Raw genomic sequence first — 14,801 nt, 5'->3', positions numbered from 1 at the left:
TGGGAGAAGGAGAGAGAAGAGTGAGCATAGGGATGACTTATCAGTGTGTTTCTATTCCTTCACAGTCCAATCAGCAGACTGAAAGTGAGGTGTGATCATTGTATTCCTTAAAGCTGAATCCTGGGGAAAACAAAAATCCTTTATTGCAGTGGTGCTGCCCCTGCACTGGACTTGTTAATAATTATTTATATCTTGGGTATCGGAAAAATCACTTTTTCTTACCTGATCCCCGCTCGTGTAGGTTACCACTAGTCTGAAAGAGCAGCACCCAGTCTTTTAATCTATTCTGCAGTAGTTGCATGCCCTCTGACCAACAATATTTGATTTTGAAGAGGGCAGAAGGGGTGGGCAACTTTTCTCAGTAATGGGATACATACCATGACATATAACTGGTGCTGTATCCCACGAAAAAATTGAAAACCTCAGTTATAAATCTGGATGCATTCTATGCAGATCACAAGGCCAGCGCTATAAAATAAATGTACAATGAACATAAGAGAAAAGAAGGACACAGTTCTCTTCTATTCAGATATTGGGATTTTACAGTGAGTAACAAAAAAAAAAAATTTCCTTGCCCACTTACCTTCTGGGCACTTTCACCCCTTTCCTGCCCAGGCTAGTTTTCAGCATTCAGCACTGTCGCACCTTGAATGACAATTGTGCGTTCATGCAACACTGTAACCATATGACATTTTTCTAATTGTTTTCACACAAATAGAGCTTTCTTTTGGTGGTATTTAATCACCTCTGGGTTTTTATTTTTTGCTAAAAACATGAACAAGGCCAAATATTTTGAAAAAAAAAACGCTTTTTCTTAGTTTCTGTTATAAAACTTTGCAAACAGGTAATTTTTCTCCTTCACTGATGTGCACTGATGAGGCTGCACTGATGGGCACTGATAGGCAGCACTAATGGGCATTGATAGGCTGCACTGCTGGGTAGTGATGAGGCAGCAATGATGGGCACTCGTGAGGCAGCACTGGTGGGCACTGATATGTGGCACTAATAGGCAGCACTGATGGGCACTGTTGGGGCTCCACTGATCATCAGGACACTGATGATCAGTGCCGATATTCTCTTTCACACTTTCCAACTTCTGGTTCTCCTCTCCTCACCCTGGGCCACTGTGATTGACCCTTTACCTTGATATGTGATCAGCTGTGTCCAAAGGACACAGCAATCATGAAGTGCGCTGGATGCTTACCACAACACGCACGTGGGATGGTGCAGTTATGGGAGGACGTCAATGAGCACTCTCCCAGAACTGGATGACAGCGATGTAGCCTATAGTGCCATCAGCAGAAGTCCAACTCTGGGAAAACCCACGTTGCAAGGGTTATTTGCTAATTTATGTCTAAGACAGGGGTCTCCAACCTTTCTGAACAAAGGGCCGATTTACTGTTATTCAGACTTTAGGGGGCTGGACTGATTGTGGACAGAAAATGTCCTGGCATCAGTGGGAGTAAACAGTGTCCATCTTCAGTATTAGGAAGAGGAAAAGTGCCCCATTATTGATGTCAGTGAAGGAATAATGCCCTGTCCTTGCAAAAATCGTCAGTGCAGGAATAACTGCCCTGTTGTTCGTGTCAAGGGGAGGAATATTGCCCCAAGGGCCAGATAAAAGTAGGCAAGGGGCAGCATCTGGCCCCCAGGCTACAGTTTGGATCCTCTGCTGTACCCACAACTTTACCAGTCCCCACGCGCTCTAGTGTTTAGCAGTCTAGGGTCCTGATGTCATCAAGACAGTAGCAGGGTTTTTGACACTTGTAAACAATCGCTTCTGTAAAAATATACAAAATTAAATATCCCTACACTTGGTTTATAGTTTATAGCAGGGGGGCATAGGGCCTAAGGACAATGTGAGTTGCTATTGCTTATGTTAATTCTATGTTCTTCTATGTTTTCTTTTTTTTTGTAACAGTCTTTCTCCTTTTCATATTTCCTTGTATTCCTGCTCTGATTTCTTACGATACTAGCTGTACCTGGAATATACTGTAATGAATATCTTAGCCCACAATAAAGAGTAGGGTGGCTTGATGTTTACACATTGCGCAATCCACCAGTAATATTGACTATGGAATTGGAATTTTGGAAGTTCTTAAGCTTTTTCCTCTTAATCTATAACCCTCTCTGTATTGACATACAATTGAAACTGCAAAATAAAGATTTGTTAAATAAATGCATAAGACTAGAGCCAGATTCTATAGCCCTGCTCAGGATGCGAGGATGCCAAGGGACAGTCCACCGCCAAATCATCAGGGAGTGCTGCCTGTCAGAGGGAGCAGAGGATCAGGTAAGTAAAATGATTTCTCCTCTTCCAAAGACAAGCAAGCTATTAACCCTGGAAGTGTGAGCATATCCCCACTGCAAGGGATAATTTTTTTAATTGCCAAGAGTTGGGCTTTAACCCAATCTTCTCTGATCCTGTACTGCCATATGTTATGATTTCACACTGATTTTCACTTTAAAATGCTTTAAATAATTTTATTTCTTAGTGGAAACGCTCCTTCTGCTCCCAGTCCAGTGCTTAATGAGCTTAGATGAATAGTGCCCACAAGGGTCCTCACACAGATTGCAATGAAAGGCAGGGAGTGCCGGATCAGATTAAGGTACTCTGAACAACATGGTCAATCTCTGGTCCTTATTGCTTTGCACAGTCATATTAAGACACTTTGCACAATTACTATAACAGGAAAGTAAAGGTAAGACTATGAAAATAGAGATTGTTAGTACAATATCTGTCTGACTGAATATCTATCTCTGTGACTTCATTTGGGCATCAAATGTAAACACTATAAGCACAAAGCATGCAATAGATCTTGACACCAGTTCTCACTGTGGTTCTTCAACATTGTTATTACTAACATGGTGTCCTTATTCTTTTCTTGCAGATGAACTCACAGTGCCTGCACTTTACCCGGGTAGCCCTGAAGTGTGGGCGCCGTACTCCCTCTACCCAGCGGAATTAGCACCTGCTCTACCTCCTCCTGCTTTTACCTATCCCGCTTCACTGCATGCCCAGGTAATTGATACCAATCAGCCACGTCCTCACTCTATATCCCACTTGCCCTTTCCTGGTACCACGGTGCACTCCACACACTAACCCTTGTTCTACCAGCTAACTGGCACACCACAAGGAGGCTTATAATGCCTGCCTTGTCCTTATCATCTTCTCTTTGTGTGGCGGGAACCCTACATCTCTGATTTTCAAATCTAGGTTTAACTTTCACTGGTGTACCTAAGTGTCAGTAACTTAAATTGGGTACAATAAAGAGCAAGTTTTGTTTATTGTAAATGGCTTAATGTTGATGCAAAGATTTTTAACGAAATTGATTTTTATGCTAAAAGTATGATGGCTATATAGAGTTAAGTAGCCTTTATACAGATTTTTACATGTTGTATTTGCTCTACTGCTTCCATGCTTTCAAGTTTACTGTTTACTGAATGACCTTGTTGAAGTTTGCAGTAATAACAGTAATGAAGTCACACTGTGAATATTCTGCTAGGTAAATTAAATGACGGTTCATATATGAACATTAGAACAGCGATACATTGTGATGTTGTTATTGCAGCCAAGTTGTTGACTATGTCTAAATTGAACAGTTGGGATCTTAAAGCCCAACACTGGGAAACTTGAAAAATCCACCTTGCAAGGGGGAGGGGGGGGGGTGCCTGCACTACAAGGGCTAACTATTTTAGGTTTGGGGGAATGGAAAAGAACATTTACTTACCCCATCATCCACTCATCTGTGCTGCTAAACCGGTTCCCCTCTGCTCCACCAGTTTAAAGTCCTTATGTCATCCAGACTTAAGCATAGCCCTGCTCTGGACATGGTCACACGTAGGGACAGTCCACCACTGGAGCATAGGGGACTGCTTTCTGCCAGGGGATCAGAGGATCGTGTAAGTAAAATGTTGTTACTCTCCCCTAGACCTAAATGTGCAGTTATCTGTTGCACCACTGCAAGGAGGAATTATATGATTTCCCGGAGTTGAGCTTTAATGGTTGCCATGTACAATGTCTGCTACTCTACTTTTTCTAGTGTGCTTTTTTCATAGTTTAGGGCCATTAAATATATTTCAGTGGGAGAGGGACTCAATTTCATTTGACACCCTGTGCACAGCCTGAGCCTAGGGTCCAAGGGCTAACACAGGGTTAGAAGGATTGATTTGAAGAATAACACAAGTGCATGAAGGCACCAAAAGGTTCTTGCACTTTTGTTAATTTAACCACTTGCCAACTGCGCTATAACTGAAAGACAGCTATAGTGCGGTTGTCCAGTTCTGAGAGGGCGTCTATTGGCATCTTCCCAGACCCCGCATTGGGCACACTCTGTGATTGCTGTGTCCTTTGGACACATCTGATCACAGATCAAAGTAAAGCACCAATCACAGTGGCCCTTTACCATGTTATCAGCTGTGTACAATTACAGATGACCCCATGTAAAAAAAATGACAGTTATCAGCATTCACTTTCCTCAGCATGTCACTGTGTAATGAAAGGAAAGCCTATATTATTATTATTATTATTATTATTATTCAGGATTTATATAGCGCCAGCAATTTACGCAGCGCTTTACAATATAAAAGGGAGACAATACAGTTACAATACAATAAAATACAAGAGGATTAAGAGGGCCCTGCTCAGAAGAGCTTACAATCTATAACTGTCAATCCTGTGACAGCACACATTTACACTGATAATAAGGGCACTAATTATCAGTGCCCTGATAATGAGTGCAGCCTCATAAGTGCCAATTGGGTTCCATCAGTGCAGCTTTATAGTGTCCATCAGTCCAGTATATCAGTGCCGCCTATCAGTGGCCATCAGTGCCACCTCATCAGTGCAGCCTCATCAATGCCCATCATTACAGCCTCATCAATGCCCATCAGTGCAGCCTATCAGTGCCCAGCAGTTAAGCGTCATCAGCGCTCAACAGTGAAGAAGAAAAATTACTTATTGTCAAAAATGTTATACAGAAACAAAGAAAAAGTTTTTTTTTTAAACATTTTCGGTCTTTTTTTGTTTATTTAACAAAAGTTTAAAAACCCAGTGGTGATTAAATACCACCAAAAGAAAGCTGTATCTGTCTCAAAAAAATAATAAAAATTTAGTATGGGTACAGTGCTGCAGGACCGCACAAATATTCAAAGTTCGACAGCACTGAAAGCTGAAAATTGGTCTGGTCAGAAAGAGAGTGAAAATACCCAGTAGGCAGGTGGTTAAGAAATTTTTGAAAACTGTGGACTGCTGTTTATAATTTTACAGAATTTCCATAAAAAAGTATGGCATGTATGTGTGAGGACTAATGTACTAACTAGGGCATTTGAGATTATCTCAGTCTGGCAGATCCCAAAAGCTTGTGCATACTAGCTTTTTGCCAAGCACAGTGCTCTAATCACATGTTAGTTTGATAATTTCTTTATTTTTTAATTTTATTATTTTATTCTATTAAATACTGTGCAGTTTGTCTGCTGGGCAGCAGTGTGATGACAACCTTCAAGTCGTATTGAATTATTGTTGAAACTAGATAAACATGTATATGTATATATATATATATATATATATATATATATATATATATATATATATATATATACACACACACACACACACACACATATATATATATATATATATATATATATATATTGTATATGTATATGCATATACACAGTCATTATAGATAGTCATAATGGCAGTTTGTCCAAAGAGGGATGTTTACTTTTTTTGTTCTCCCATCCTTAATAAAAGAAATGTGTGTGATAGTAGTAACTTGTCTCGTCAAGCCAGTTTAGTTTCTACTTTCAGTTTTTATTGGACTATGCCTATGCCCTTGCCACTCTGTTGTGACCATATGAAATTGCCACCAGCAACTGAGTTTTAGATAGAGGATGAGAAATATGGTCTTGATTTGTATGGGCAAAAGGACATGCTTGTTCTTAGCAAAGTAAACTATTATCCTATTCCTTGTTGTCCTAAGTCAGAGCTAAATGGAGTACCTATTCACTGACACGTCTGTTAATGTACATCTTTCGACAAACCGTGACAGCTTCAAGCTCAATCACATAATTGATAAAATTAAATCAAGATCAGTCCAACAACATTTTCTCCTAACTATCCATGAAAATAGCATATATGATTTCAGAAATATGCATCAGTGATGCAAGGCTGGGCCAAAATCCAAAAAATGCAAAGAGTTTGGTAAGCTCTACTTAACTGAAATGAAAGAGTACATAATGTTAACCTATACAATGTGTCATGCTGTCAAAGCTTCATTATGGTGATGATGAGATACTGTATAAACGTACATATGGGGGTGATTTATAAATGCACAGCCTGTCTTCTCTGGGGTGTATCATCTTGTTTAAATGTTGTTTGTAACAGAATATCGCAGAATGGAAAAAAAAAAGATGATTGCAGATCCCTTGTGGCTTAGCGCATGACAGGGAAAATGATTTCATATTTTCAGCACAGCCAATAATGTAACCTTAACTGCCATACATGTAATATAATGTTGAGTGGATAGATGTAGAAACTCTGTATAGGTCTCAGCTCCAGAAATGTATTAATAAGCTAAAAAATATTTTTTACATTTTGAAGACAACTTTTGATCCCATAAACAGATTAGGTAAACTACAGTGCATGTCAAAATGAAGTCTGAAGCATTGAAAGGCAGTTATGATTATTTCATCTGGAATGTACTACATTGTTTGAAATGAATATTGCTGACATTTTGAGTTTTTGGAGACAAAGCCATTGTGCCATTTACACAGTGATGGTAAAAAGTATTTGATGATTTTGTATGTTTGTTCACTGACAACGAAATGATCAGTCTATAATTTTAATGGTAGGTTTATTTTAAGAATGAGAGACAGAATAACAACAAAAACATTCAGAAAAACGCATTTAAAAAAAGTTACAAATTGATTTTCATTTTAATGACTGAAATAAGTATTTGACCTCTTCGCAAAACAGGACTTGGTGGCAAAACTCTTGTTAGCCATCACAGAAGTCAGATGTTTCTTGTAGTTGGCCACCAGGTTTGCACACATCTCGGGAGGGATTTTTGTCCCACTCCTCTTTGCAGATCCTCTCCAGATCCCCTCCAAGTCATTAAGGTTTTGAGGCTTAAATTTATTTGGTAACTCCACATTTACATTTGGTAAATTTGAGATCCCTGCACATATTTTCTATGAAATTAAAGGGGTTGTAAAGGGGTTGTAAAGCTTCGTGTTTTTTCACCTTAATGCATCCTACCTTTGTACTCTCTGGCCCCCCTGAGCCCCCGTTTTACTTACCTGACCCCCGAATCTCCATGGGCGCGATCCTGCATTTCTTTCCCCCAGCTCTTGTGGGCTCTTCATTGGATGATTGATAGCAGCGCAGCCATTGGCTCCCGCTGCTGTCAATCAAATCAATGACGTGGCATGCCAGGGGCGGGCCAAGTAATACACTTGGCGGCTATGGGCCACCGGCTGTATCATACAGGAGCATGCCCGCAAGCTAACTCCCTTGGGAAAGCGCTTCCCAGAGGGGGGTTAGCTCTTGTGGGGAGGAGCCGAGACAGCTGCTGAGGGACCCCAGAAGACGAGGATTGGGGCCATTCTGTGCAAAATGAACTGCACAGTGGAGGTACGTATAATGTTTGTTATTTAAAAAAAAATTAAACCTTTACAACCCCTTTAAGGTCTGGAGACTGGCTAGGCCACTCCAGGACCTTAATGTGCTTTTTCTTGAGCCGCTCTATTGTTGCTTTGGCCATGTGTTTTGAGTCATTGTCATGCTGGAATACCCATCCACAACTCATTTTCAGTGTCCTGGCTGGGGGAAGCAGGTTCTCACCCAAGATTTGAGGGTACATGGTCCCTTTCATTGATGTAGTGAAGTTGTCCTGTACCCCCAAAGCATAATGTTTCCAGCTCCATGTTTGACGGTGGGGATGGTGTTCTTGGGGTCATAGGTAGCATTCCTCCTCCTCCAAACACGGCGAGTTGAGTTGATGTCAAAGAGCTCAATTATGGTCTCAATACTTTCACCGAGTTCTCCTCTGAATCATTCAGTTGTTCATTAGCAAACTTCAGACAGGCATGTACATGTGCTTTCTTGAGCAGGAGCTGCAGGATTTTGGTCTTTCCTGGCGCAGTGTTACCAATTTTTTTCTTGGTGACTTTGGTCCCAGCTGCCTTGTGATCATTTACAAGTTTCTCCCATGTAGTTCTTGGCTGATTCCTCACAGTTCTTATGATCATTGAATCTCCACGAGGTGAGATCTTGCATGGAGCCCCAGATGGAGGGAGATTGACAGTTATTTTGTGTTTTTTCCATTTGCGAATAATCGCAGAAACCGTTGTCACCCTCTCACCAAGATGTTAGGCGATGGTCTTGTAGCTCATTCCAGCCTTGTGTAGTTCTAATCATGTCCCTGACATCCTTGGACAGCTCTTTAGTCTTGGCCATGGTGGACAGAATGTAATCTGATTGATTTCTTCTGTGGACGGGTGACTCTTTTCACTATTATGTGAATGTCTTGGAGTTGGAGTACTGGGAACCTGTTTTAAATTGGTCTGTAAACAAAGAATTGCTATAAATTGGGGAGATATGCGAGACAAAAAATGATAACAGAGGGTAATATAGATTTCTATGGTCATGTCAGCTCATCTGGGCACTGAAGAAGTCCAGACACATTACGTAGAATAGTTGATGCCATTAGGCAAATGGCAAAGTGAGTATATATAGTGCTAATTAACACCATCTAATAGGAAATATTATACATTTTAATATGTATTTTTAAATACAAATGCTACACTTTTTTGGGTACTTATGCTGCCTTACTGGAATATTGAGCAATAACTGTTGGCAGCCCTGATTCGCTGCCAGCTCCCGGCAAGCTGGCCAGGGCATCTCTCATCTTCTATATGCTCAGATGATAGGGTTCACACACACACACACACCTGCATAGGGAGAAACTCTGCCGTTTTGGTTACTCACACTCTCCTGGCCCAAGGTCCACCTCCAAGAATAGTGGAATGACTACACATACAGCCTTTTAAGAAAGTTTTACTGTAACAGCAACAAGTCAACGGATCTGTATATCATATTCTTCAGCTCCGTAGCTTTCTATCCAGAAGTACAATTCACCACAATGTAGAAACACATGGACACTGAATATTTGGGCAGCTCTCCAACACTCTTTAATGCAGGTCCCACATAAGTGGTTCTCCCCCAGAGTCTCTACAGCCTACCCCAAAGGGTACTCTCCTTCACGGACTAGAGACTTATATAGTGTATATTGGGGTAGTCTGTTCCCAGTACTACTCGGACCAAGACTCCTCCCACACCAGCTTATATAAAGATACAGTACTCCACTCCCCAACTCCCCCCAGGGGAGGGACCTTACCAAAATGGTTACTAATCCCTGCTTACATATCTAAGATGAGTGCATAAACCCTTAGGCCGCGTACACACGGGCGGACTGTTCGCCCAACTTTGTCCGCTGAACAGTGTTTGGGCGGACAGTCCGCTCGTGTGTGGGCTTTCAGCGGACAGTTTCAGCGGACAGTTTGACGGACAAGGTTTTTCGGAATTTCCGAAAAACTGTCCGCTGAAACCTTGTTTCAGCGAACAGTCCGCTCGTGTGTAGGCTTGTTCGTCAAACAAAGTTGCGCGCATGCTCAGAAAGGATTTTCACGCCGAAAGCTATAATGCAGTGTATAGGACGTCGTATTTTTCGTCCCGCCGTACGTGCCGTTCACGTCATCGCGCACGGTTTCAGCAAACTGTTCGTCCGTCGTGTGTGGCCATGTCCGTCCATGCTAAGTTTGAGCGGACTGTTTGCCGAAACTGTTTGACGGACAAAGTTGGGCGAACAGTCCCCGCGTGTGTACGCGGCCTTACTGATGTTGGATAGTTTGGTATAGAGAAGGAATTCTGTGCAAGTGACCTGTGCCCTTTTATCATAAAAGATCTGGGCATTTGGTGAGTTTATTTTTCAGAAGTAAAAAGCATAATGGATGTAGTTTTTAAATGCACCTATGCAACTACCTGGAAGTCCTGCAAATATGACCTTTTTTGCAAGTCTACAGAAAATAATAAAAAATAAAGAGGCATTTACAGAAACACACTGTCTAAAAACCATGCCATTTCTGCATGTATTTTTATTTTATTTTTACCATTTTTTGCATGTATTTTTTTATCAGCATATGCACAATGCTGTATGTTTAAAGAGGAAGTAAACCCTGATGGGTTTACTTCCTCTTTTTTTCCCTGCAAAGGTAAAGCATAATGGACTACTATGCATCGCATAGTAGCTCATTATGTGTCACTTACCTGACACAGGAGCCAGCGAAGTCGCCGCTGATCCCTGTAGTCCGCCGCGTCCATCTTGCTGGTGGCGTCTCGCAGCTCCGACCAATGACAGCGGCGAAGCCGCAATGACGTCACTCCCGCGCATGCGCACGGGAGTCGCGCCTCGCAGCTCCGCCGCTGTCATACGGCGAGGCCGCGATGACGTCACTCCCGCGCATGCGCACGGGAGTCGACAAATTTGGCAAATCCATTCTTGGACTTGCCGCATTTAGTGCGCATGCGCGCCGCTGTCTACGGCGCATGCGCCGTAGACAGCGGTGCCCATTTTCGGGCAAATATCTCCTAAACCATATAGGTTTAGGAGATATTACTTGGACCTACAGGTAAGCCTTAATCTAGGCTTACCTGTAGGTCAAAGTTGTTTGGAAGGGTTTACTTCCATTTTAACTAATCAGCAAATTGTCGGTTTTAAGAATTGCTTCTCACTAAATAATAATATTTGAATAATATTTTAAATGGTATGTACAATGGACAAATGGACATGTGTGTTCTGTTTTTCATGTCTGGCTTAGAAAGGTTTGGGGATTACAAAGCCAGGACAGATGGTATGGTATTGCCTCTACAGTATAAATCCCACATACTTGTCCCAACAAGCCAAGTTAATTATCTCAAAGAACATGTTCCCAGCTCCAGTACTGATCACTTATGCTTTTCATCAGATGCCTAGGTAAATTCCATGATTAGAGGGAGATAGTTACTAATTGATCACACAGGCCTCCTATCATAAAGGCTCATTCATGCACCTGACAGCACGTGAAAGATGAAGATGTCCTTCGTTTGCCTGAGAACATTGTGTCAGCACTCCTGCTAAGTATGCTGCGGTTCAGTGAACAGGATGAAAGGCCTTTACATACCATGCTGTTTCACATTGATAACTTAGAAGATGTTTGGGTATACCTGCAGTAACATATAATACTGGCTATATAGGCCTCAGTCACATGATTTTTGTGATGACCAGAGTTATACATTTTGACAGAGTTCACAGAGTTCATGTCTGTCATAGGCAGAGCCAAAAGATCTTGATTAAAATATTAAACATTGCATAGGCTATGTGATCATGCACTGCTATGTGCCCATAAAACTCCCTTCTTTGCTGTGGTAAAAAAAAAACATTGGAAAAAAACAGAAAAAAATATATATACAGTGTAGATAAAAAGTCTACACACCCCTGTTAAAATGTCAGGTTCCTGTGAACTTTTCCACCTTTAATGTGACCTATAAACTGTACAACTCAATTGAAAAACAAACAAAATTATTTTAGGGGGGAGGGAGTAAAAATAAAAAAATAAAATAATGTGGTTGCATAAGTGTGCACACCCTCTTATAACCGGGGATGTAGCTGTGTTCAGAATTAAGCAATCACATTCAAACTCGTGTTAAATAGGAGTCAGTGCACACCTACTATCATTTAAAATGCCTCTGATTAACCCCAAATAAAGTTCAGGGGTTCTAGTAGGTCTTTCCTGACATTTTCTCATTGTTAAAAGGCATCAGTCAGGAGAAGGGTACAAATACATGTCCAAGGCATTAGAGATACCACTGAACACAGTGAAGACAGTCATCATCAAGTGGAGAAAATATGGCACAACAATGACATTACCAAGAACTGGAGGTCCCTCCAAAATTGATGAAAAGACAAGAAGAAAGCTGGTGAGGGGGGCTGCCTGGAGGCCTACGGCAACATTAAAGGAGCTGCAGGAATATCTGGCAAGTACTGGCTCTGTGATATATGTGAAAACAATCTCCCATATTCATCTTACAAAGAAAAACATCCAAGCCCAGCTAAATTTAGCAAAAACACATCTGAAGTCTTCCAAAAATATGTGGGAAAATGTGTTATGGTTGATGAAACCAAGGTGGAACTTTTTTGCCATAATTCCAAAAGTTGTGTTTGGCGTAAAAACAACACCGCACATCACCAGAAGAACACCATACCCACAGTGAGGCATGGCAGTGGCAGCATCATGCTGTGGGGCTGTTTTTCTTCAGCTGGAACATGGGCCTTAGTCTAGGTAGAGGGAATTATGAACAGTTCCAAATACCAGTCAATATTGGCACAAAACCTTCAGGCTTCTGCTAGAAAGCTGAACATGAAGAGAAACTTCATCTTTCAGCATAACAACCCAAAGCATACATCCAAATCAACAAAGAAATGGCTTCACCAGAAGATTAAAGTTTTGGAATTGCCCAGCCAGAGCCCAGACCCGAATCTGATTGAAAATCTGTGGGGTGATCTGAAGAAAGACAGGAGATGCCCTCGCAATCTGACAGATTCAGAGTGTTTTTGCAAAGAAGAGTGGGTAAATATTGCCAAGTCAAGATGTGCCATGCTGATAGACTCATACCCAAAAAAGACTGAGTGTGGTAAAAAAAATCAAAAGGTGCTTCAACAATTTAAGGAGTGTGCACACTTATGCAACCATATTATTTTCATTTTTTTTTACTTTTACTTCCCTCCACCTAAAAGATTTCAGTTTGTTGTTCAAATAAGTTGTACAGTTTATAGGTCACAAGTTTGAAAAGTATTTATCTTTGTCTATTTTCTTTTTACATCACAGAAACCTGACATTTTAACAGGGGTGTGTAGATTTTTTATATCCACTGTATATTGTTGGCCCTCTGTATACTTGCCAAAGGCTGAACTAGAGCCAAATAATATATTTGTGACTAATTGTTATCTAGCAAATACATTATATTGTGTAATATTTTAATGAATACATATCAGTGGCGAAGAAGTATTATTACATACATTTCACTGCAATCCATTAGGAACCAGAATAACTTGGTCCCCTAGCTATTCTTAATCTGTGATTCTGTCTGAAGAAGGCACTGAGTCAAAATATTGCTAATGTTGTACAGGAAATGTTATTGAAGCGGAACTGAAGGCACAAATACTCACCTTGGTTTCAACAGTTTGTGCCTGCAAGGTCCCTCACTGGTGTCCGCATTTTCCCCCGGGTGCTTACCCTTGGTCATTTTGATAGACTGGTGCAGGATGCACAAATTGTTTTCAAGCAAATGCAATTTATTATAGTCATCCCAGCACACTGGCAGAGTGCTGGAATACATGCACAGCTCAGTGTACATTCCACATGGAATTGCAAATAGGCAGGTAAGTGTACTTTATTGCAGAAGAGATATTCCATGTCTCTCTTGCAATAAAAAGCCTGCCTGTTCACTTTTGTTTACATTTAGTTGTGCTTAAAGTCAAACGCAGCCATAGTAAATTTATTCAGGATGTGAACAATAGCAGCCCCATTCCTCCCTCATGACAGACTCATTTTTATATGACTTTAACACCTTGAAGCTCAGTCAGACAGGACTTTCTCAGTTCTTCATTTCAGAAGTGCAATATCTTGCCATGCAGTTTCGTGCTGTGCAGCCGCATGCTCCAGCCTCCAAGTGTCCAAGCTAGGCTGTTGTGGTCTTAGCGAAAGTAGGGTGGTTGAAACGTTGAACACAATGGCCTGTATTTCAGCATTTCAGAAAGTTTGCCATGATTCCAAAGGCATGTGATACATATAAATAACAAGTGAGTTCATTTGTCCTTTACATGTACTGTTCCAGTGGTCTCCAAACTGCGGCCCTTGGGATGGATGTGGACTTTTTCAAGTCCTTGGGCACTTTTTCTCTGATATGAGGCGCTTTTCTTCCTATGAGGCACCATTACCCCCACTGACACCACCAATGGTAAACTATTTCTACTAATGACATCAAAGATGGGACACTATTCCTCCCAATGTCACCAACAATGGGGCAGTATTCCTCCTACTAATACCGATGATGGGGCACTATTTTCCGTCTTATTGACCACCAAGCCTGAGGCATTGTTTACTCCCACTGACACTGGGGCATTTTCTACTTTCAGGGGCCTCAGTCCAGCCTACCTAAAGTCTGAAGGACAGTACATTGGCCCTTTGTTTAGAAAGTTTTGAGGCCCCTGCTGTATTCCACTTTAAGGACAAACTTTTTTATGTAAGGGTGTTGTTATAAAATGTATATGCGTTTGGGATCTGCTTAGTTACTTTTCCTTTGCATAGCTAGCAATCTGTTTTGCTTTACCTGTCAGCAAGTGATGTATGCGATGCTGTGTTGTTGAAACTGTGCACATAAAAACAGTTATCTGCAATTCACACCCCTGTTTTTACCTCTTTTTCATAAGAGATAACTGAAGTGGGCATTTAAATATAGCAAAGTAAGGTGGTTCACTAGCATGATAACGAGAGAGGTTTTTTGCGTCATAAGTTATTGTCACTGGAGGATAGCTATGAAAAACAGGTAGCATGGATTTTGGATTTGAATGTGTTTTCAGGGTACCATAATTGCCACATTGCTCATTTATTATGAATGCTGTCTTTATTGTTTAGTACTATTGTGCAATATATCATTGTACCGTGGGCTGTTTGCTGCCTGCACTAAGAAAATAGTTTAA

The 14,801-nt window shown here is 41.1% G+C and overlaps 1 protein-coding gene across 2 annotated transcripts in view; it reads left to right on the top strand.

Moving 5' to 3' along the window:
* RBPMS (RNA binding protein, mRNA processing factor) overlaps positions 1-14,801 on the top strand; it is a 262,358-nt gene that overhangs the window by 200,742 nt on the left and 46,815 nt on the right. Inside the window, exon 6 of one of the 2 annotated variants that reach the window (XM_077476124.1) lies at positions 2,892-3,022. The exons of the other annotated variant lie outside the window; for it this stretch is intronic. Coding sequence (XP_077332250.1) covers positions 2,892-3,022 — 131 coding nt within the window. The remainder of the gene's footprint in view (positions 1-2,891; positions 3,023-14,801) is intronic. 2 annotated transcript variants of the gene reach the window in all.

This window comes from Lithobates pipiens, unplaced genomic scaffold, assembly GCF_037356315.1.
Source record: "Lithobates pipiens isolate NorthernLeopardFrog02 unplaced genomic scaffold, aLitPip1_a1.2 Scaffold_13, whole genome shotgun sequence".
Classification (NCBI taxonomy): domain Eukaryota; kingdom Metazoa; phylum Chordata; class Amphibia; order Anura; family Ranidae; genus Lithobates; species Lithobates pipiens.
Note: the sequence above shows the minus strand (reverse complement) of the source record. Positions and strands in the feature narration are given on the sequence as shown.